Source organism: Mauremys mutica, chromosome 8 (genome assembly GCF_020497125.1).
Source record: "Mauremys mutica isolate MM-2020 ecotype Southern chromosome 8, ASM2049712v1, whole genome shotgun sequence".
Classification (NCBI taxonomy): domain Eukaryota; kingdom Metazoa; phylum Chordata; order Testudines; family Geoemydidae; genus Mauremys; species Mauremys mutica.
This window is the reverse complement of record NC_059079.1, coordinates 97,724,163-97,748,302: the sequence shown is the minus strand read 5'-3', so window position 1 is coordinate 97,748,302 and position 24,140 is coordinate 97,724,163. Positions and strand designations below refer to the sequence as shown.

The window sequence follows — 24,140 nt, the reverse complement described above, 5'->3', positions numbered from 1 at the left end:
AATATGTGTTGAGGGACCTCTCATCGCCTTTGTTATGATTCTTCTTCACTTTCCTCTTTCACTGCTCTTCTAGATGTCCATGTTCACTAGCTGGAATATTGTTAATCTGCCAATAAGGATAAAAATCAGGAACATGCAAATAAATATAGGGCTTGTCATACTGTCTCAGACTGTGGGTCCAGCTTGTCCAGTATCCTGCCTCTGATAGCAGGCAGCACCAGCTGTTTCAGAGGAAGGTGCAAAAACCCGATAGTTGGCAGTTATGGGATAATCTGCCCCATGAAAGCTCATCTGTATCCTTCATAGGTAGAATTTGATTTAAACTCTGAAGCATGAGGATTTTATCCATTTCAAAACTCTTTCTTTGTACTAACTGCTATAACTATAATTGACTTTAATACACATCACGATGGATGGGCAAGTGGGGTTCATATATTATGTCAGTTACTGAAGAACAGTTAAATGGGGTTTTAATGTTCAGTTTATTTTTTTAACATTTCCCCTATTCCCATATTTTATCTAATGTAAAATACATTGTCATCTGGACTGTGAGGACTTGTCCAAACTTGATTGGCGTGAGAGAGGGAGTTGTCTTCTCTAAAAATAACAGTACATAGAATCACTTCCATAAAATGGTGATTATGTCCCCACTCATATTTTGAATGCCACATCAGGATACATTTTATATTTTCAGTACAAGAATAGAAAGCTATCTTAGAGAGTCATAGCTCGTGGACTTCATGAGTAATGACAGAAAAGGTTTGAGGTACTAAATTCTTTCATACCTCTAGAAATATGGTTATGCCTTTTTATGACTCTGAAAACAGCATTACTAATTTAATGGAGGATTTACAATAAAATACTCCTTGAGGTAGCATACCCAAGGTACTGAGGATTTATAAATTACATTAATAATTTGAATTATTGCAGTTACAAAATAAAGCTGAGGTGTGTATATTTTCACTTGGCTACAGAAATCATTTTATTATATATATTAATTCAGCTTACAAGCCTTATCTCAATACTGCATTGCTGCATTTTCTTTCTGTAGAAATCAAACTCTGAAAATGTATTGTTGCAATAAAATAGACAGTGGTTGATCGTTACTAAGGGACTTGATTCTTCCTGGCTGCCCCAGAAAGGTGGAAACAATAACTCCGAATGCCAGACGGGGCAGCTAAACCAAAGAGGGAATTTTGCTGGGGGAGGGTGGTAGTGTTTGAACTGCTGTCCCCCTCAAGGATTCCTCTAGGGGAAAACATAGGAGCCCCACTAGTAGAGGCTGCCTCAGAGATGCACTGATTTAGTGCAGATTCCCTAACCAGATATCTTCTCAGTTAGCGGCACCTACTTTTGAGGATATAGTGGCTTATTGAGGTCCCTTCCTCCCGCCCCCAGTCAGAACGGGGATTACGGATGCTCAGGATTCTTGTTTTTCCATAAGGCAGCTTTTTGGCGAATCCTGATTTCAGCTCGTCCTTTACCTGATATTGATGGAGGGGGAAAGAGAAAGCAAAACAGGCCCGTGGTGATGTTCAATAGCAAGGCTGTTTTTTCTGTTTCCAGGCTGTTATTCAGGAAATGTTTTGTTTGTTTTTGTTTGATGGATGATACTCCATTGACTCTGAACATGTCTACAGCTGAGGAGGTGATAAAACACTTCTAAATAAGATTGGTTTGTTGACCCTCAATAACCTGCAGAACCTGTGACAGCAAGGCCATGTTCCTTGTAATATATATTGTTAAAGTGTCTGTTCTACAGCTTTATGAAGCCATGCAAATAATTTCTAACGTAAAACTGATCACGTGTGAAAGTTTTTCTCAACACAGTGACATGGTCTGTCCACTGGGGCTGGGAACAAAATCAAATATATATTCCAAATACCGTAGATATTATGTCAGTTATAGTTATTGTCTCTAGAACACATCATGCATATACACACAGGAATCTGTCCTTGGTTATCTTCTCCTCTTCCTCTACATTGTCTAATTAGATAACTACATCTTCCCTCAGCATTTCACCCCATGTCTCTCTAGGCAGTAGATTCATCCTTTTCCTCTTCTTCAGTCTCATGTTTACAATTACCCTCAGGCAGCTTTTCCTAATCAGGCATCCCATTGCCAACTTTAAGTCCAGGAGCCAAATTCAGCCCAGATATAACTAAGGGCCATTTTTTCCCCTTGGGTAACTCTGTGGAAACAGAGACTAATTTCACTGAAGTCATGTGAAAATGAAAAATCATGTTAAAAGACTTACTATAATTTTCAGCATCTCCTGCCCATTCCCCAGCTAATGTTCTTGTTTTCTTGGGTTAGTATTCCCTTCTGGCAGTAGCTGTTAAACTGAGCCTTGTTCAGACAGAGAAGACCAGATTCTGCTCCCATTGGAGTCAATGGCAAAATGTTCATGGAGTTCTGGGATGCAGTATCAGGCCCTAAGGTAGTGAACAGACTTTCTGGTACCGGTGAAGTACATAGAGGCATAACTTTGTGTCCCATGAGGTACATGTTAAACTCCCCCAGGACAGGAGTAACAGGCATACACCTGTGGGCTGCGCAAACAATTGTTCCATCACCACCCCAAAATACATGTTTTTGTTCTAACTCATTCTGAGGTTTTGAATGAAGGTTTATATTTGATTCTTATCTCATAGAAAACAGTTCATCCATCCCTACATTCAGGTCAGAATTAAGTTTTCACTCATCCTATCTTAATTAACAACACTTATAGGATAAAATTTATTTTGTCCTTTAAGCAAAGCTTAAGCAATAAAGTGGATTATTTCATTTTTCTAAGCACTGAAAAGGTATCTGAGAACAAATGTAACAGTGATGAAAGGCAGTAACAATTTATTTACAGGGTTTAAACTGAAAAGATCTAATTAAAGATACAAAGTATTTTTAAAATATAGAATCAACTTCTGTATAGACTGTCACATGAGAAAAGGAGGGCTGGCAACCCACATTTACTATGTAAATTATGTCTAAACCATGTTAAATCAATGAGTTTTGCTCTATAGATGCTCATTCCAGGTTGCTCCCTATAATGACCTCAATTATACATGTCTTCATTGTGAAATTATGATTGCCTTTGGCGGGCTGCAAATGACAGCAGAGGAAAGATTTCCATGATAAAACAGCACAACAAGTAATACCTGCTCACATTAGCATGCATAGCTTGATGTGGAAGTCAATACAACTCCTGTTTAACAATCTAAGAAATAAAATAGGAGAGAGGAGAAGGGATAGGGAAAAAATGTGAAAAGGTATCTTGATATTAATAATAATAAATAACTTAACAAGGTAGCATATTTTAGAAATATGTCAGATCGGGATCTGTATTTGTAAGGAATTTTGTATGTCTTACAAGTGGAGTGTGATCACACAAAGACACCGACTGCTGGGCTACATTGGGTCCTCCCACTCTAAGGCATATTTTGTAGTATCAAAGGGGCAGCCGTGTTAGTCTGGATCTGTAAAAAGCGACTATAGTCTATAAGGTGCCACAGGACTCTTTGTCGCATATTTTTTAATAATTTGGGGATTTGTTTTGCCCTTCTAGTGTTGCCAGCACTAACAATTTTATCTCAAGTCTCATGGTATTTGCATTGTTGTAGAGAAAATCTTGAAAATCAGATCCAATTCCACCCCGCCTCCCCCCGGCTCAAAAACCAGAAGGCAAATAAAACGTCTCTAATATGTATTGTTTATATAAAATCTCATGATATTTATACCAGTCTTGTGATTTTGGGGGAGCAGACTCTTGGTTTTTTCAGTGGTTGGAGTTGGCAGTATTGTTCAGTTGACTTCTAGAAGCCACCCCATACCATTTCTGAAAAATGAACTACTCCAGCAAACAAGCAGTTTTTGGCAGCCTGGAACCAGATTTAAAAGTCTGGACCATATTTACAAACAACTGGAAAGGAAACAGAAACCTGAAAGCTGCTGAGCCAGCCCCAGGGAGCAAAGAACTTCCTGGTTGGCAGCAACACAAGTTCATGACCCCCAGGCACTGGCAATGAAGAGTAGACTCTGCTTACTTCAGTTTGAACTTAGGACACACTTTCTCACCCCGATATGCTTTTTGCTCCACGTTTTTTCATTGCAGTCCTTCTGCTGCCAACCTCACTCTCTGTTCCATCTCACTATGCCCCATTTCCTCCCTCTTTCCTCAGTGTACGCATCTCTTCTCTCCCTCCTTCCTACTAAATGTACAATGTCATTGTAAACCAAACACCCTGTACTGATTTTTATGCTTTATAGCATGCATGCAATTGCTCAGTCTTGGGGTAAATTCTCTGCTGACCTAACTCCATTTGAGAATTGGCCCTTAACGTGCAGAGTTCATTTCTGTGCTATGGAAATAGGCACTCTTTGAACAGTTTCAATTTCCTTTTCTTCAAGAATGTTGAAAATCCCTAGTCTTCTAATAGTTTTGAAAAATAATGGGATCACTTCAAAACTTAACATGAGGAATTTATAGAAGAGATTATGCTAGAGAAAAGCTATTGTTATTTGAGTCACTTATTTATACATAGATGTAACAGGTTTCAGATTTTTAAAATTGGAGAAGTATTTTTTTTAAAAAGCACTCATAGGATTTTTTAAAAAAATGTTTGTACTGATATATCAATACTTGAAGCAGTTGTTGATTTTTCTCTAACAATACTAAACATCTAGAATATCACTGTCTATTAACTAGAATATTTTGGAAATGGACCCACACGGCTTACTCCGTTAAAGAAAAAAAATCTTCCTTTTTAATGTATTGATCTGTTAAGACACCCAGTGTATTTCCAAACCCACATCAATATCCAAAGCCAATCCAATAGCTCGGGTTTTATTAGTTAAGTACTAAAGATAAGTCTAAAGTAATGATGGCCCATCTTTGCTGCATTGTATTGCCTGCAATGGATCCTAGACTTGCATTACTCAGTGAACCAAGTTTGGGTGTCAACTGGCAGGTCATCCTATCACAACATCCTATCTTGGACGTAGGCTGAATTTTCAATCTGTTCTTCTTACAAGAATGCAATTGTTGCTGAGTTTTGTTGTTGTTTTTTTAATGCCTGACTTAAGTAGACATAAACTATTCTCACCTATTAAAGCCTTTTACCTCCTTTTTGTGCCAATTCTCCTTATTTCTTACAGCCTTTTAGAGAGATTATTATAACTAACACGGCTACCACTCTGAAACCTATTATATCTCTGGCAAAGAAGAGTGGTGAAACATACTGGTTATGTGCTGAAAGTGCCCAGATTCCCCCGAATGCACAGGAGTTTCACTCAAAACCATGCAAATAGAAATCAGCATGTTTAATACGGCTCAAAATGATTATATGCAACAATCCTACTCTTGCTTTGAATACAAATTACCCAATTAAAAGAAAAGGCAAGTCAAAATTAGTCTGCACTGATTTACTGGCACTGTATTAACTAATTCCAGTGATTTAAGAGAGAACAGAAACTAATTTTAGAGGGCACACAGACCCTTCATCTACTTTTTGTGGGATTACAATCATACGTTCCTATCTTTTTAAGTCTTTCTTCTCCCAGCAGTTGTGTGAAAGATCCACAAATAACATGGGAAACTCATTATTGCCCTGTTCCAACAAAGCTAAGTTAAGCACATGCTTAACTTTAGGCATATACATAGTCCTGTGGACATGAATACTCACTGGGACTACTCTCTTAAAGATAATTGTCAGCTTAAGTGCTTTGCTGGATCAGTGCCTAAGCAGAGGATACAGTAAAACTGAGTATACTCAAAGTATTGTCAAATATGCAAAATCAACAAACAAACAAATGGCAATTTTTCTCTCTACTCCATTTGTTGCTTGTAACAGCAATAGCTAAAAACAAATACATTGACAGAGAAGTGTGATTTTTAAGTTGATTGTGTCCATTTAACATAGGGCTACATCTGAATAAACCTGGTTGTATAAGCATATCTTGGATAATGACAAAGATCTTTGGTAAAGCAATGATTAAGGGTGCGATAAATTACTATAACTGTTTTAATGTAAAAGTATTTAGAACTTAATGTGCTACTAACCGCAAGCTCGTGAGAAACATACTCGGCTAGAAAACAAAAATTGATTGTGTTTTTGTTTTTCAATTGATCTGTGTTGTAATCTCAAAGTGACCTCCTGGATATTATTTCACTAAAGTATGGCAACTATTCAATTTTCTCCTTTACTGGAAGTAGATCTGTTTTCCACTACTTCACTTCTAACATGCAAACCTAAAGCCTGTTTGGCTATAATTTGCAAAGAAATCTAATTTTTATTGCAGCAAATCACTGAAACAAAATCCTGCTGAAGAGGGTGTTGATAGGTTTTAGGAGTGTTTTGTAGAATTTAATGCGGTGTGAAAAACAGCGCATGAGAGTAAGGAAAAAATGTAATAAGAAATAAAACCCAATTCTCTAGTGAATGATCCTCTATTTCATTTCTCTTTAAAGGAAGATGGTCCTGATTAGCCGTACTGCATGCTACATATTATATTAATTACCCGTTGTTATCCTGTCAAGTACATTGAGAATATTGTATTCATAAAAAGGAACTCTGTACTTTATGCAAAAACAGCTACAATACTAAAACATGTAACTAGTATGCATTCTCAGGTCAGAAAGTGAGGAAATGATGATAGAATATGGTGTCATAATTAGCAACTATGGCTACGTATTGCACCTAAGACGATGACACCAATTGGAGTTTTGCATGAACAAGGACAATAGGATTTTAGAAGCAGTGTGGTAGGGAACTCATCTGAACTGGGACTCAGGAGGTCTAGTCCCAGCTCCGCCACTGACCTACTGTGTGACATTGGGCAAGTCACTCCACCTGTCTGTACCTCTGTTTGTCCTCTTACTCTTTGTCTCTCCTGCTTCGGGGCAGGAACTTGTATCTGTTTTCTTACTTACTTCGCTCTACTTATTTATTGTTTGCTTACTATGTATCTGTACAGAACCTAGCACAATGAGGCCCTGATCCCGGTTGAGGTCTCTAGGCACTACCATAGTGAAAATAACAATAATAATTCACCTTAATACAGTAACTCCTCACTTAACGTTGTAGTTCTGTTCCTGAAAAATGCGACTTTAAGTGAAATGATGTTAAGCGAATCCAATTTCCCCATAAGAATTAATGTAAATGGGGGGGTTAGGTTCCAGGGATTTTTTTTTGCCAGACAAAAGGTATTATATAAATTTTTAACAATTTTTAAACAAGCAATTTAATACTATGCTGCGGGGGGGGGGGGAGTGGTGTGCACGTGCTGTGTGTTTACAAACATACTGTACATACAGTACTATAGTTGGGAGGTGCTCCTGCCTTACCCGACATAGGCACAGCCCACTGGCACTGGAGACAATGAGGCAGGCAAGGAGGCTGAAGGTGCTGTAGGCTAGGAGAAGCACCTTGAGCAGCAGCCGTAGTTCCCCTACTCTGCAAGCAGTGCAAAAGATTTTCCTCATAAAGATTTTCAGCAGTAGGGGAAATCACAACCATGTCTCCCCTGTAGTTTTCTAGGACATCAGTCAATATGGTTGTGTGAACAAATGAGTGTTCAGATTATATGAAGTTCATCTCTCTTCAGAGGGCCAGAAGAGGGCATCTACATCACTTAAATTTCATTTAATATCTATTAGATGACTTGTGCTGGCCCTCTGCACAGGGGTCCATTTCGCTAATTGGAATGGGGAAAGGGAAAGAGAGATAGATGTTTATGTTGACAATGAAAATTAAGGGTTGGGGGAAAATAAATTGGCCCACCCCAGCATTTCATATTCCAATGTGGGCATTGGTCAAAGTAAGTTTTTCCTAAAATGTGTGGCCTTGGCAGTATCAGTTCCTTTGATCTTTGTCTCACAACAGCTAGTTAATTTCTGTGGATATGAATAAAGGAAAAAGACACTCAGACAGCAGAGGGTATGTAATCAAATGATCCAGTGGTTCAGTCCCTAATCAGAGTTTCTGACAAATGCTAATCAGCCCTAACACACACACAGAGTGAAGCGGTATTTTCCTTCCTTACAAATTCCAGATTGTCTGGAACCACAGTAATGTGTGGCTGTAATATTGTTGCTGGTTTTTCGTGGCCACTCACCTGCCTAGTGACAGGCCCATGTCATATGTCTGGTGTACCCATTTTAACAGTCTCACTTAAAGCATCCCCATCACTATCAAAATGAAGAAAAGTACTTAATGTTTCCATACTCCTGAAATTGTCTCCAGAGAAGTGACAGGTTTAAGGGGGAAGTGCTGTTATCTGAATCAAATTCCAGTTCTGATAACTCTCGTTACTTAATCGTGATGAGACTCCTGCTGTTTCTTCACAAGTTTTTATTTCCATAATATCAGTGTTTGTGCTTAAAATAAAAATCTTGTTTTGCTGTTTCCCTCATGGCAGCTGCCTTTCAGTTAGCATTATACAGCAACTATTAAGCAGTAGAAATCCACAGGAACAGAAGATGTCTGAATTCCATAGATGTAGGGGCTCTCTAAATCAATGCACTGCTGTCTTGTTTGTTCTGCAGCCAGAGACTGAAGCAATATAGCACCAAAAGTGATGTTGAACTTTCCACATTCATCTTAGTGGGGTATTAATTTGAAAGCCCAGTTTTGAGCGTTTAAATGCAACGTAGCTTCGAGAGTTTTTCTTGTAGGAGCCTTGTGAATAGGGCCAAGAAAAAAAAAACATCGTAGGAAAGATGAAATTGTGAAGGTTGTGGTTTTGATGACAGTGCAGCTTGATTGCCCTGCTGCTTGCTATCTGCCTTGGCAGGAATTAATTCTGACATCAAATCTCTTACCTATACGTACAGCCATATATGGCAAAAGATGCGAACACATCTTTATAACCATTGGCCGGGAAAACAGTATGAAATTCTTTGGTTTTAAAGAAATATTAAAGGTGCCTAGAGCCTGAACTAGTCATGTATTTTAGATGTAGGTGCAAATCAAAATAAATTAAAATTTAAAATATAGGAAAGATGTTGCAATTTCTTAATAGAGGAAAAAAGTGGTACCTCACATGCCACGTAATATTTGGCAAATGTTGATTTTTTTTCTTACTGGTAGCCTCCATAGTTTACTTTAAAAATTAAAACCAGATAGGTTTACTGAAAAATGCAGTTAAAATATTTTGTTGATGCAGTATATATAATTTTAATTCTGCTTCTTCATGGAGGAAATGAACATGTCTGATATCACTGCTCTTCTTAAATGTCTGACATCCAAAGAGCATGAGCTAGTTACAGCAGAAGATTTCATTGCAATGTTTCCTATTTTGGTTTGTTCCTTAGGCTGATCCTTTTTACTGCGTATATCTTTGTCAAAGCTGAAATCTTCCCCAAAGTATCAATGGGAAAATAGTGGCTTCATTTCGGTATTGATAATTTCTCCCTTTTTCCCCTTCCTTTTTCCAGAGGTGGTTCAACTCACTCTTCCAGAGGAACAGAAGGTTAGCATTACCACAGTAACAGTCGGACTGAGCACTGTACTGACGTGTGCCATCCATGGAACCCTTAAGCCCCCAATTATCTGGAAACGCAACGGAATCATACTGAACTTCTTAGATTTGGAAGATATCAACGTAAGTTTTGACTTGTGATTTGAATTTGCTTTCTAGTGGATTGTGTATGACTGTTCATTTAAAAGATGGTACCTTTAAGTGATCTGTTTTATTATAATGGAATATTGGGAGATGGATATTTTGTTTCAGTATGGACTATGACTAGAGAGGAAAAGGAAACTGAGTCAGACAAAGTAAACAGCTGGAGCATGGGTAACGTAGTACAGTAACACCTACCACCAACATTTCATCCATCGTGGTTCATGACAGTCCAGTGAGACTGAGGGCCCATGAGTGCCAACCCTACAAATCATGGGCAAGCTGGCTACATTAGTCATGAATCTCCCATTATTCCCAGTGAGAGGAAACATATTTATCCATCATGAGAAACCACCAGTCAGTAGTTAACTGAAATCTCTCCTATACATCCAATCTAATAATATACATTTTACCCGCTTTTCTCCCACTCTCCACTTACATTATGGGATGATCAGGGCTAAACCTTTCATGAGCTACTGGTTGATTGTTGGGAAGTTTCAAGTTTCAGGTCATTCCATAGGGCATGACAATGCCCATCCAGGAAGGAACCTGTGTATCTGTTAACTCGTCCTACTGCCCTATGTTGATGCCTAACTATGAACACATGGGCTAGCTGCTGTCTTTCTTTGTGCTTTTTTACATTAACTTGGCGAGTTATAAACTACGTTAAAGAAAATACTTGAATAATGTTAAAAGCTTATTCATTTAATTAATAACATTTCATTTTTGGAGAGGATGGGAAATAGTGTACAGAAAATATGATGCCTATTTCTTTTCTTTTAGCATTAAAATATGCAGTAAATCAGGTTTACTTTAATTACAGAACAATATTAGTTGATTTATATTTTTTTAGCTCTTGTTAATTCTAATATTTATTAATTTAGGTTAAGAGCTGATATATACAATATTATATCCCACTGAATTGTTGTGGAATCTGGATTGCTGAAATGTAGAGAAGCCATCGTTTTACTGTCTGCATTAAAAAATGAAAACTACAAAGTACGGGATATAAGTGAACACTGCACCTTGGTATTGCATTTTTCTTTGCCACTGTATGAAACTTTTGTGTGTGTGCAGGCGTGCACCTGTGTCCTCGATGCAGGGAATCTGTATGCCTAAAAACTATTTTATTGCACGTGCAAATTGGCTATGTTCACCTTTCTAAACATTCTGTTCTTTCCATCAAAGCAAGTGCTACCCTTTTCAAGTGTAGTTCTTGTTGCCATCTGGAACATGACATTGAAATGCAACTTGAAACTAGCAACATATTGCTATAATATTAACAGAGGAATGTAGAGAAACTTTAATGAAGACAGGCAGGGTAGCAAAGCTAGCCAGAAGCCAGTTTACCTGACCCGATTTCTCATAAATATCCTTCAATGGTATGGTGTGAATAACCACTTTTGGGTCATTGGCAGTACAATCGCATGGAATCTTGCCCAGACACTAAGTGCAGGATTGTGGCTTTCCAAATTATAGCAGGAAAGTGACATGACATAAAATGCATTGTGGGGTTTTGTTAATAAATAACTATGTGTTTACTATTTGGTACAGATATTCTTCTGGAATTAGCTTCTCTCTGGTCACAGACTAGGCTTGTTATTTGTAGGTGGTGAAGGCTACATATCTCACCAAAATGTTTAGTTTAGCTAATCATAAGTCAGTCAGCTTCATGTTAATCAGGAGTCCAGGAACAAACTTTTTTGGCTATAATTTTCACTAGATATGGTCTGAGAAGACTGTTTTAGTATCCAGCTCTGCATTAGGTTTAAGCCAGGATTTGGTGGTCAAGATCAAGTTTAAACTAGGGCTAGGGTTCAGGTTTAACTCTTTTAAATCTTCACATTCAAAAGTAGGTTTTTACAAGATTTCAGCTAAAAATAGGGGAAATCCATGAGATCAGGTGTTCTTAGGAGATACTGTCCACATCCACACTGGAGGCCCCTTTTGTGACCTGGAACCAAAACCAAAGTCCAGGAATTTGAATTCCAACACACTCTTAAATTAGAAGGTGCTTGGTTTGAGGTTTCAGATCATATCTAACTTTTGTGATATTAATTAGAATTTTTAAGATAGAACTTTCAAAATCAAGTACACTTTTATTCCTTTTTAAATCACATAAATTTAGCATTGGAACAAGTGGACTCTGGTTTACATGATTTACAACTGTGCCTGGTATTGGTTTGTTGATTATAAACAAGACTTGTCTTTGAATGTTAAGAGGAAATATGTCCTAATGTGTAAATGGAATCATTTCTGCACAATCTCATCACTCCTTTAACTAGTGTTTACTTTGGACCTGACCTCAAACAATCATTCACATTTTAAACCCGTCTCTGCTCTCAGTTATTCATGCTGGCTAGGCCTCTTTCTAAGTGGATATCACTGGAAAGTTTATCAAAATGGCACTTGCAAAGACTTACATGGAGGAGAAGCAATATCTATTTTTCCATTTTAATGTTTCACATTACGGTTTACTATCTTTTTCATCTTGTCATCTAACACATAGTATTACGGTAAACAGCTTTTGCAGCTATGAAACACCTTGACATCTTTTCCTTTAGCATCTTTTCCTTCAACTAATCTCCAAAGACTTTTACTACTACTTACACTCCACTGGCATCTGTCTTATTCCGTCTTGTTATTAGTGATGTCACACAGTAGGTTTTGGAATTATGATCTTTCCCCTCCAGCCCTTTATCAAAGTAATCTAAAGGACTCTGTGGGTTCACATACATCATCTAGCAGGTGGGGAGAGGCTGTGTTTTTCAAGCATTGCTCAGGAGGAGGAGATTTGAGGGATGAATACAGTGGTTGACACTAGAAAGTCATCATTTACCACTAGATACCTCTCAGTAACTATGGTAGGGAAGTGTAGGGAACATCTGTCGAAACTGACTGCATGTCTCACGCCCTCCCTAAACATCATTAAATCAGCGTCCTCTGAGTGGGGGAATCCCATGTCCATACAATTGTCTTTCTCAACCTATTCTTCAGGTATGGAACTGGGATGTGAATATATGAAGCAGCAGTGTGTCAGTGCTGCTCAGTTCTGAAAATGAGGCACCAGTCTCTGCAGGTGATTCCAGAATTAAGCATCACTTCCTTTGCTCATCAGTGCCGTGGACCAAAAACATAGTAGATTGGCATTGACACCACTTCCCGAGGTCATTCCGTTTTGTCACAATCTCACAACATTGCATCCCATGCAACATGAAGTTGCATTTGAGATGATGACGTTGCATCTTGGTATGTATGCATAGGCATTTCTTGGGCGACTGAGCACATGGGACTGGAAAGGCTAGTAATTTTTGCCATTCAGGTTTGCAATGTGGGTGTCAGCTCTCAGAGATTTGTGCACTATTGCTCTAGTTGGATTTAAGCTACATTAGATAATTTAAAGGTTGACTGTGATGTTTTGCAGTGTCTCTTGTGAGCACTGAAATTCACATTATTCAATGTTCTATTTAAAGGCATTGGGGGGAAAGAAAGCAAAGACAGTATGCTCCTTAATATACTTGAAGTCAGTTAATTAAATTACTTCAGTTTTTTCTCTTAGTATGCCTCAAGCAGAAACTCAATTGCATTTCTGCTTTTCACAATAAGGTTAGCAATTTGGCTAATTGGAAGTGCAGCAGGAGATTAATTGTACCTTTTTAACTTCAGGGAAATCCTCCCTGCTTCTGGCACAGTTGCAATCACACACAAACCTACTGGATCTTCATGCACTCAGAAAAACCCACATATTATACTTCAATTAGACTCTCCCTCCACTAAACACTAATGGTTGTACAGGAAACCAGATCAAAATATAAACCCGACCATGAGTGGTAATCAGAATCCTTCCAGCAAGCTGTGGTACAGAACTAGGAATACTCTACGACTAAGTGATTTAGCTGTATTTTACTGCTCTGTTCAGACTCTTGATAAATGTACTGTGAGAAGACAGAAATATGATCTAAATTAAAATAGGAATTGACAAAGATGGACAACAAAAGACTGGATTAATCCTGAATTTACATAGACACTAAAACTAGAAGATTGAAAAACCTTGTTATTTATATGCCTTTTTTCTTTATAATATTTTTGAGACATTTTGATTGGCAACAAAATATTAATCACTTTTCGCTGCTTATTTAAGGAGAAGCTTTCATGAGTAGCACAATAATAATTTGTCTTGTCTGATCTATTAAGAGCTCTGTTAATGAATTCAGTCACATAGCTATTACAAAATGCCATCCTAATGACACATGTAATTAACAGTTTTTTTCCCCTTGAAAATATTTAGGATTGCCTTAAGCACCAAAATAATATTTAATCATAAGGAGAAACTTTGTGACTATGAAGTAGAAGCCACATCAGTTTTCTTACAAAGAAAATTTATTTTTTATATTTGACCCTTAGTTGAGATGTAAATGCTTTAGATAGTGATAATGGGTTATCTAATTATAAAGAGTTAAATGATGAAATTGTTTTCTTTCTAAAGTGTATCATTTTGCTCTCCAAGAACAATTGGAGCATTTGCTAATATATTACGAAACCACTCCTAAGTCCAAAATATAATAAATCAAATTATAGATCCCACTGGATTTATAATATCTGCAGAGCTGTTTCATATTGGTCTGTGTAAAGAACTGGCACACACAAGGGTTTTAAACTCATATGTTTCACCAGAGATGTTGGAATTTATCTAAATTTGTAAAATAACTGAGTGCCTCCTCCAGAAATACGGAAAGAAAAGATACGTGAACAATTGGGCTTACAATTTAACCATAACAAATGGACTGCAGAATCCAAGAACAAAAGAACTGGTTGGTTTGCCAAGAGTCTCATAAGTAGCTAATACATAAATTCATCTCTGCCTTCCATTACACATTTCACATTAATCTGTACAGTTTCATTTAAATCCCGATTAGGTCATTAGTCCAAAAATATGTTTTTTTTATTACATATCATTAAGATATAGGTTTGATACTGATGCTGGATAGAATGAAAGTTACGTACTGTCTAAAGATTTGATTGGAGACAAACGCAAACCCCAAAAGTCAATTGCTTCCTTGTTGAAGACACGCAAGGGAATTAAATGCATGGAAGCAGGAGTACTTAGTAGCTAGTTTATGGCTCGTCTTTCTACTTACTTGATGAAAAATCAATAATTTCCCTTAAAGAATATGCTCCCAGGAGTTAACAAAATGCAGCATATAATTTGCTTACTTCTGTAGCTTGTGTGTATCAATTCATTTATCTTGTGACAAGTTACAGAAGAGCTAAATTCTCCATTGTGTCCCCAGTTTTCTCAGCAATTCTACACATTCATTCTAGCATTATGTTTTTTTATTTTTTATTATTTGGAATTTTCTTGAATGAAGTTTTTTTTTTCTTTTAACACTTTTCACTCTTTTTGATTTTCTTACCCTGAAAAGGTGTGAGATTATAAGGCTATTATATAAACTGATGGCATTCTCTCATCTGGAGTACTATCTGCGGTACTCGTCACTTCACCTCAGAACACAGGTTACAGAATATGAGCAGGTTTGGAGTAGAGTGAGGAATATAATGGAAAATAACTCTCATGTGAAGAGAGATTAAAAGATTGGGATTGTTTTACCTCAGAAAGGAGACAAATAAGAGGTATCAAATAAGTGTACTTTCTAAGTTGTCTTCACCAGTAGCCCCATATATAATGCACTGCAGTAGTTTAAATTTCCTCAAGAAGTTTTTGGATTTTTGGATTCCTGCTAGCTACTGGAGTGCCAGTTATCACTGTAGTTGTTATGAAGTCTGGATCAGAGAGGAAAGTCTTCAATCTCTTGAGTAGGCAAAGTGAAAAAAAAAACTTCCAGTCACTGCTGCTACCTGGAGATCCAGTTGCTATTGAGAAGACTGAAAAGCCCCTTCGCAAAGGGAAGGCACCACTCTCAAAAGAGAGAACATTTCTTTGTTCCCCCTTTTCCACCAGCATCACCTCCATATTGTCTGAGTTGAGCCGCAGCCAGCTCACTGATTAGTCACTTGCAAAATAGCTCTTCAGAGATCCAATTTGTGGACCTTCAGAACAGCTTCTTAGCCACCCTTCCCGTAAAACAGATATTAGATTAGCTACGGTGGTATTTAGTCAAACTGTTCATGTTGAGAAGACCCAGAAGCCTCACACTTTTATATACAATATTATTTTTGTGTAACATATATTAGATAACTGATCTTTTCTCCAAACTTTCTTCAGCTCTCATACCTTTCACTACAGTTTTGAGAACAGAGGCATATATTTTCACCTACAATAAGGCACCTAAATCCACAATTTGGCACATAAATAAGTGGCCTGATTTTTACATGGCCCCACAGCTGCAGTGGGAGTCAGTGGGCTCAGCACCTCTGAAAATCAGGCCGCTTTTTAGATGCTTAAATATATGCCCATTTTAGTCACCCAGTTTTAAAAATGATGGTCAGTGTTTGCCCCTAATGAGTCAATCATGAGACGGTACAGTACTTCGCTTCAGAAAGTCAAGACATTTCCGATTACATGCTGCCATGTGATATGACTAACACAGGCTATCACGCTCATCAGCTGTGAATATGGTTTAATAATAATCCCTTTTAAAGAAACATCAGTTCTGAGCAAAGCACAGCACTGAATGGATTAAAAAATAGTCAGAGTCACACTGCCAGCAAAACCAGCAAAAAGAAATCACATTTCCACTGCTTCACAATGAAGTAAAATATTTTAGTTCATGCCCTCTTGATGAAAACAAAAAAGGCAAGCTTTTGCAGATTGAAAACCATCATTTAGCTACTGTCATGCTGTCTGGAGTGGTTCACGCCAGTGAGTGCCAACCCTCAGGGCAGACTGTCAAGAAGCAGGGCAGAGACCTCAATAGTTAGATTTTACCAACCTAGTAACACATGTGAACTTCTGAAGCACTATAACAGTCTTACCGTGGAGTCACAGACACTCTCCTTGGGCATTCCAGTCTATCTTGCCACCCAGCTTAGTGACGGTTGTTTATACACCAAAGATCTCAAAATACTCAGGTTGCTCCCAGTCCTAAGAAAACCAGTCATATACCCCAGGTCAATGTGTACTTTAGATCTCTCACCAAAGACAATGCTTGTTGCCAGTCCTGTAATAGGCTAACTAAAGAGTTATTCCAAAGTTAAAGCAGTAGGCATGTATGCATAAAGGAGTTGCAGTCTATGGTTTTAAAAGGTTACAGACTTGTTGTCCTCTATCAGCTCTGAATGTCTTTCAGGGCTAACTAGAATAACCAGACAGCAAGTGTGAAAAATCGGGAAGGGGGTAATAGGCCCTGATATCAGACAAAGCCCCAAATATCAGGACTATCCCTATAAAATCGGGACATCTGGTCACCCTAGGGCTGACCACGTTGATCCTGGGGATCTGTGCTCCTGTTTTATAGCTCCAGCCCTGTGAGAGTCCAAACAGCAAAAGACAGATGAAAAATGTTCTTGTCAGCTATTTTTTTATTTCCTCCTTCCATAATTCAAGCGGATGGGACAAGCCCTTTTGCATGTATCCTCTCCATCTGTGTATTGTGATGTCCCACAAAGGCCCATTTAGTTTTGATAGGCTTCTTGATGGTTGGAAGAATATCCCTCCCGACTGGGTTCACAGTTTCAGAGCAAATATTTTTTTACAGTCATAAAGCAAAAACTTAAATATGACTTTATAGCATGTGATAAAGGTAGTATAATTGAGATTAATACATGCATTAATTTACAAGGATTTCATAAAGAGTAAACACATTGTTCTAAGTATAATAGCCATCTTAACTGTAGTAACACATACATCGGGGCCATTTCTATCACGGGCGATTGACCCACATTAAAAATCAATCGTGGGCCACACACAAGTAAAAAGCAACTTAATTTGGGAGGGGGGGTGAGAGAGAAATATAAAATGTTCAATTCACCTGCGGGAGGGGGGGAAATGACCTCGGAGCTTCCCACCATGGCATGGCGAGTGGCACTCGTGGCTCCAGCCGCACAGTGGGGTGGGGACGTGGAGGCTTGGGGCTTCCCGCCCGTGGCGGGGTGAGCCAGCACTCGTGGCTCCAGCCCCGCAGGGGGGCACCGAGACTTGCTGTGGGCAGGATGAAATTAAGCAATGGGCCAGATCCAGCCCACGGGCCGTAAGTTCCCCACCTCTGACATATGTGAAACAGACTGGTTTCCAGCAGCAATGAATTTGTCAGTGCTTGGCACAAGCTGGCACCTGGGCTCCCAGCATACAAGCTACAGAAAACTCTTTCCTCTGCCAGAACAGCAAATTACGGAGTCGGACAAATTCCCAATTTTACCTGGGTTCAGACTTTCTTCATTTTCATCTTCTGAACAGTGCAGAAACCAATCATTTTTTTTGATGAATTGGTCACTGGTTTTTGGTGAACTGGCTAAAGGGAAGTTAAAAATTAATTGCAGCATCTCATACATCTGTGGACTTCTAAGCAAGAGTACAATCCAACTGCAGTCAATGGGGTTATTTCCATGGACTTTACTGGAAGTTTGATTGGATCCCAAGGAGTCAGTAGGATTTTTGTCTGAATTAAGACTGCAGGTTGAGTCCTGAGCGGGCAGATCCTGAAAACTATCTGGAGTTAGACTTTGTACCTTTTGCAGAATAAATGTTCGATGGTAAGGAACTTGTATTGACTTTCTAGGTTCTGGTTTTGTGTGTCCAAAAATATATATATATATATTTAGGGACTACTCATGCATCAGTCCCCACAGGAGTTTTGTGCATCAGTACAGTTTTATACCCTACTCAGTCTGAATCCTAAGCAATACTTCCCAGAAAATGGCTACCTTCATGCTGCACTGGACCCAAGTTGGTGTACTGGGACATATTTAGGCTAACGGGGGCCAGAGTGAGTGAAGTGATTGCAGGGCAGCATTAGGCCTGGCCAGGCAAAACCTGGATTCCTTGTTGCAAGTGCACAGGAACGGTTTCCCATGGAACTAGTTGCTCACACTCTGTTGCTGGAGTAACTAAAGAGCTGCACTTGAGTCAGCTGCTGATGACAAGGATAGGAAATGGTACTTCAGATATGTGTCTTCTCCTCCCACATCCATGCATGTCCCTCTATTTTGCAAGATCCATCCCCCATGCACATCCCACCTCATTTTGGCTGATTCTGGATCCATCCATAGGCCCCTTAGGATGTATATAATAAATCTGCTCTTAAAAATCCATCATAAATGTGTGATTTTGAAATCCATTCTAGAGTTAACAGCCCATATGATAATTAAGTTAAACTTCTCACAGAGCAGGCTGTATGAAGGAGGAATATCCTGTTTGTCCTTAATGTAGTTTCCATTGTTAACTAATAAAAAGGTCACATGTGAGTAACCCTTCTGAATACCCTGGCTGATGGAACAGGCCATTAAAATGATCACGCTCTCATGCCATCTTAGATTATACAGTAATCGAGTGATGTGAGGAAATTATGGGATGTTGTACAGTTTGAGAGAAGCTTTTTTCTTTAAAGTCAAAGATTAAGAAATTGCAATTGGTCATACAATACCTAGCAATACTTAGGTCCTCCTAGGCCCTGGATGGTGAAGGTTAAATGGAAAATTGATATTTATGATGTTTTCAGGATACATAATCTCTTGTACTGGCATAATAAGGTTCATGGATCTTGTATCTATTTGGTGCCTTCATTGGACTATTTCTGTTCTGGTTCAGAGGCTAAAATTAAATAGGTTGTTAGTGCAACCACAAAAATACCAACATGAGAAACGTCTGGCTGTTCGTTTTGTCCTTTGGAGCACACAGTCTTAGAATGTAAGGCCGTTATGTTCTCAGTACATCAACATGTATGATAAAAATTTAGATCAATAAGGGATTTTGAACCATCCTCTGTCTTTACCATGAATATTACAATCTGGGGCTTTATTATTTATTTAGAACACGGGTGGGCAAACTTTTTGGCCCGAGGGCCACATCTGTGTGCGGAAATTGCATGCAGGGCCATGAATGTAGGTGAGGGCAGCGCGTGGAGCCCTCTGCCCCCACTCTTCCCCCAGGGGCCACAGGGACATGGTGCCGGCTGCTTCCGGGAGCAGCATGGGGCCCATGGCGCCATGGGGGTGGCAATCCCGCAGGCCAGATCCAAAGCCCTGACAGGCCGGATCTGGCCCACAGGCCATAGTTTGCCCACTCCTGATTTAGAATGTCTCTGGGAGTGTGTCTCTGGGAGTGTGTCTGCTGCTTTGAAAGAGTACAGGTCAAAGCTCTCCTCTTAAGGCATGTGTAACCAGCAGGAGGCACTGAGCTGCCCTTTCTCCTTTTGGGTTTCTGTTCTCCCTGGCTAAGAAGTGCCTCACCCTTTGAAGTGCTGCAAGGCAGGGGAGAACTTGCCTTCCATTCTCATCCCCACTTCATGCATCTATGCAAAACAAGATACACGCTAGCCCGAAGGTGTTTAGCCCGGTGCTGGAATTATTTCAAAGGATTAGAACCCCAGCAGTTCCAGAAAAGGCTCCAGAAGCTCTCATGATGAGAGCTGAGCCTAAATGAAAGACACCTAAATTGCATCACTGGTTCAGGCAGTTCTCCACCTTTCAATAGGCACATCGTCATTTCACAGAAGCAGTATTATTAAAGGCCGGAACAGCCTTCTCGTAACTGAATACTGTCTAATTATTACAAGAATGCTCTGATATAGTCAGGGGGAAAAATCCCTGTCTCCTGAATCCATTTGCAGGAGGTCCCCTTTAGGCATAGATCTCCCGTGTACTGCATGGAAAGGCATAGGGATCGGCCACATTCATGGTCTCTGTCCTTTGGACCCCAAAGAGAGTTCTCTGTGGAGTCCAGTCATTGCGTGGGGGATTGGGGTAGCTATTAATTAATATTATTATTTGTATTGAGGTAGCACCTGGAAAGCCCAATTATTGACCAGGGCTCCATTCTGCTAGGTGCTGTACAGATGGGGCACAAAATGATATTCCCTACCTCAAAGAGCCTAAGTAGCTAGTGGGGCTAGGCCCATGGTGTGATGTGCATCTACCCCTCTATAGTCCTGAGATTACTCAGAAAAGGTAATAAAGCTCTTTCTGCAGTGAAGACCCCCCCCCACACACACACCTCCTTTACAGGGAAGAAAAATAGGGGGACAGTGGACCACAGAGCTAGGGGGAAGGCAAAGGGTTTCTTCAAGCATGGCACTGTGCCTCAGACACATCCATTGAAATCCATAGGTTCTGGAAGCTGAACAGAAAGTTTGTTCCTTAGGAGAAGAGGCAAACTCTGCCATCGCCATGAGGAGCAACTTGGAGTCAACTCAGTGGGGAGTCCTTTGTGGAGTTCCAAAGCTGGGGAGGCAGGGAGGTGTGTGTACATGTCTATATAAAATGTCAGAATAAAGTTCACAATGTCTAGTGTAGACAAGGAGAGCAAATACCAATTTGAATTAATGATTTCAGCTAACAGAATCTGTGGGGTTTGCACTTTTAGGTAGTGAGTCACGTTGTTTGAATATGTTGTGCAGCAGTAACGTTCTTTTTCCAGACTACATTAGGCAAACAAATATATATCTTTGAGACAAGGTAAACTTGATGCAGGTGTATCTCTGCATAGTCTGAAACATCACAATTCCAGGAGGTCTGAACTGTTTATATTATTCAGGAGACATACATTTTTCTCTTTTCTTTTTTCAAATGCACTAGTGGGCAGATGTTAAATCTTTTTTCCTGCTGCTATCCCTGAACACTTGCCATCCATAGTCCTCCCATCACAACTATTATTAGGAACTGTCTGATTACAGGAAATAAGAGCAGTACCTTGTTTGTTCCAAACCCTACAATCTAGATGTTAATAATTTGATCGTAATTCCCAAAAGGAGCAACCAGGGAGTAGAATGTGTTGGCAGAGACTTTGTAGTGAATTAGGATTGCTCTTCCCTCCCTTCTTCATGAGACTTTTCTGTATACACAGTTTTAAATAATTATCCCAGTATTCATTACAGAGAAAATAGCTCAGTGTGTTAGTACAAACAAAGTAATAAAATATAGGTTACAATAAATCACTAATAAGCATTTTAGAAATACATAGAGCTATGTGGACACTTAGATTAGGTAGGCAGACGGTAGATAAAGAAGAGGGATAGAATATGTAGAAGGTTCTGTTGTCATGACCTGTCTGGACTAGAAACAAGGGGTGAAAATCTGGCCCTATTGAATTTAATTGGAGTTTGACATTGACTTTAATAGGGCCAGGATTTCACCCAAGAGCTTTATGCCATTGAAATGGGAAGAGTGCCACTTTCCAGTGGGATATATGATACTAGCTGCTCAATCTGGAACGCTCACATTTTTCGCCAAGAAGAGTCACAATATATCAGACTTTAAAACCTTCAGGATTGAATGACAGGATATTGCCTGTCCTTAACATCAAATCTATGTAATTTTGGGCAGAAAAAATCCACATTTGGGGAGGAAGAAGATAATATTACGCTTGTAGTTTATTTAAAAAACAGATGGCAAGTGTTTGAAGCATCTGAGAAATTTGGAATGTCAGATGTAATCCCTCTATAGATGGATCAGATACACACTGGTGTGTGTGTGTGTGTAAAAACAGGTAAGTATACAAATATGCATACACATTTGTTTTTTACAGCACATTCCATGTGAGAATCTGAATTAACCTGAAAACATTACATATTAAAGTTTCACAACATACCAGAGAAGCAGAGTGATGAACAAAACAGAGATCTCCTAAAATTAAAAGGGAGAAAGAAATTAACTGAAAAAACTCACTGCTGCAAGGTATTGAGACAAATAGGATATTAAGATTAAAAAATTGATTCGATCTTAGGTTGAAATCTTGACCCATTGAGATCATTGGACTTCAATGATTTCACACACAAATGAACCAAGATAGTTACAGTAGCTTGAATAAAAATGTCCAGGACTGTCAATTCTTATGGTTCAGAGTATAAGATGATTATTGATTGGAGTCACAAAGAAATCTCCTCCCATGATCTACCATTGCACAACTGGCCAAGTGCATCACCTGGGACTGGTCATTTGCTTTCTTCTGGAGTTCCTAGTATAGTGAACTATTAAAAGCATGTCAGGACCCCAGCATTGAATCCAGTCCTTTGGCGGCATCCTTAGTCACTGTGTCACGGAGCTGCACTGAACCGCTGCCCCTCACCAACAGCCTTAGTGCTAAAGGTTTACAGGCCCACAGCAGCCACACCTCAGGCCCCTGATGGACGGATAGGCAGCCCTGTCACTGGGGGTCTGGATTATATAAAGGCCCTAGCAGGAAGAGGAAGCTGTCCAAGCAACAGACCGGTGCCTGCTGGTTGCTGCCTAGACCGCCTTACCCTGCTGACTTGCTGGCTTGCCTGACCTCACCTCCCCCAGCCACTGACTGCGCCTCTTGGATTGGATCTTCCGGCTACTGCCCCCTGTGAGAATTCTGACCATTGCCCCCAGACTGCCTCTGGTACGCATTGACCTGTCAGCTACCTGACCACTTGCTCACACTTGACTTCTGCTGTGGAACGCCCCTTCGCCTGCCCTCTGCCGCGAGGCATTACAACATCTTAAGACTATTGATATGGTAACACCTTCCTTCCGAGGTAACTCATCAGCAAGTCTGCTCCATGATTATTATTATAATACTGACTTTGAATATGTATGAAATTCAGGGAGCATGCAGAAGTCGGTTATTATCTACGATATAATAAAGAAGCTCCAGAAAATGCCCCCTTTCTGTATGTTCCTAACAGAAAAAAATGTCCTGTGGGCCAACCAGCAGACTCTTCTGTTGTGCTAAATACTTTTTAGTACAATAATAGAAAAAGAAAAACTAAACTCTCCATGAGGCTGCCTTTGCATTTGTTAAAGGCTGAATTTAACCCCATTTAAATTATTGAAATGATAAGTGTCACAGTTCAGGGCAAGTGCACCTGTATTCCCCCTCTGTGGTCCACCAAGGGCGCCCATTCTAGGCTCCTAGCTCCTCTCTCGGGTAGAGACCCATGTGTCCCTCCCTCCTGCATGGGTTTTTTCAAGGCTGCACAGTCCCCTGTCTTATTCCTGGCAAGCCAGACTGCCTAACAGGCCTGCGTCTGCACTTTGCTTACTCTTCAAAGGCTATGAACAATGAAATTGCCAGCTGTTATGAGTTACCACACAGCTGTTTCTAAGCAAGCATATTTATTCTTAGGGTTAAAGCATGACAGAGAAAACATATTAAAAATAAGGAAAGAAACCATATGAATGCTAATAAGCTTATCAGATCACCCCGGCCAAATCCAACCTCAGGTTCTGGTAGGTATCAGTCTTTCCAACACTTCCGGAAGGATTACCCCCCAGCTGCCTGGAACAGAGGGTTCTGTCCATTTGCTGGATCACACTGTCCCTGACAAGTGTTTGTCTATGAGCCTCTCTGCGTAGTGATACCTCTCTGGAGATGTTACAACCAGAGTGAATTTGCCTAATCATCCCTCAGTGTTCTTAGTCCCTGGAGGGCTGTGGTCACCCTCCCCCAT

At 39.6% G+C, this 24,140-nt stretch overlaps 1 protein-coding gene across 3 annotated transcripts in view; it reads left to right on the top strand.

Moving 5' to 3' along the window:
* FSTL4 (follistatin like 4) overlaps nt 1-24,140 on the top strand; it is an 816,966-nt gene that overhangs the window by 738,646 nt on the left and 54,180 nt on the right. For all 3 annotated transcript variants that reach the window (XM_045028515.1, XM_045028516.1, XM_045028518.1), the window contains one exon: nt 9,431-9,597. In XM_045028515.1, the coding sequence (XP_044884450.1) occupies nt 9,431-9,597 (167 nt within the window). The remainder of the gene's footprint in view (nt 1-9,430; nt 9,598-24,140) is intronic.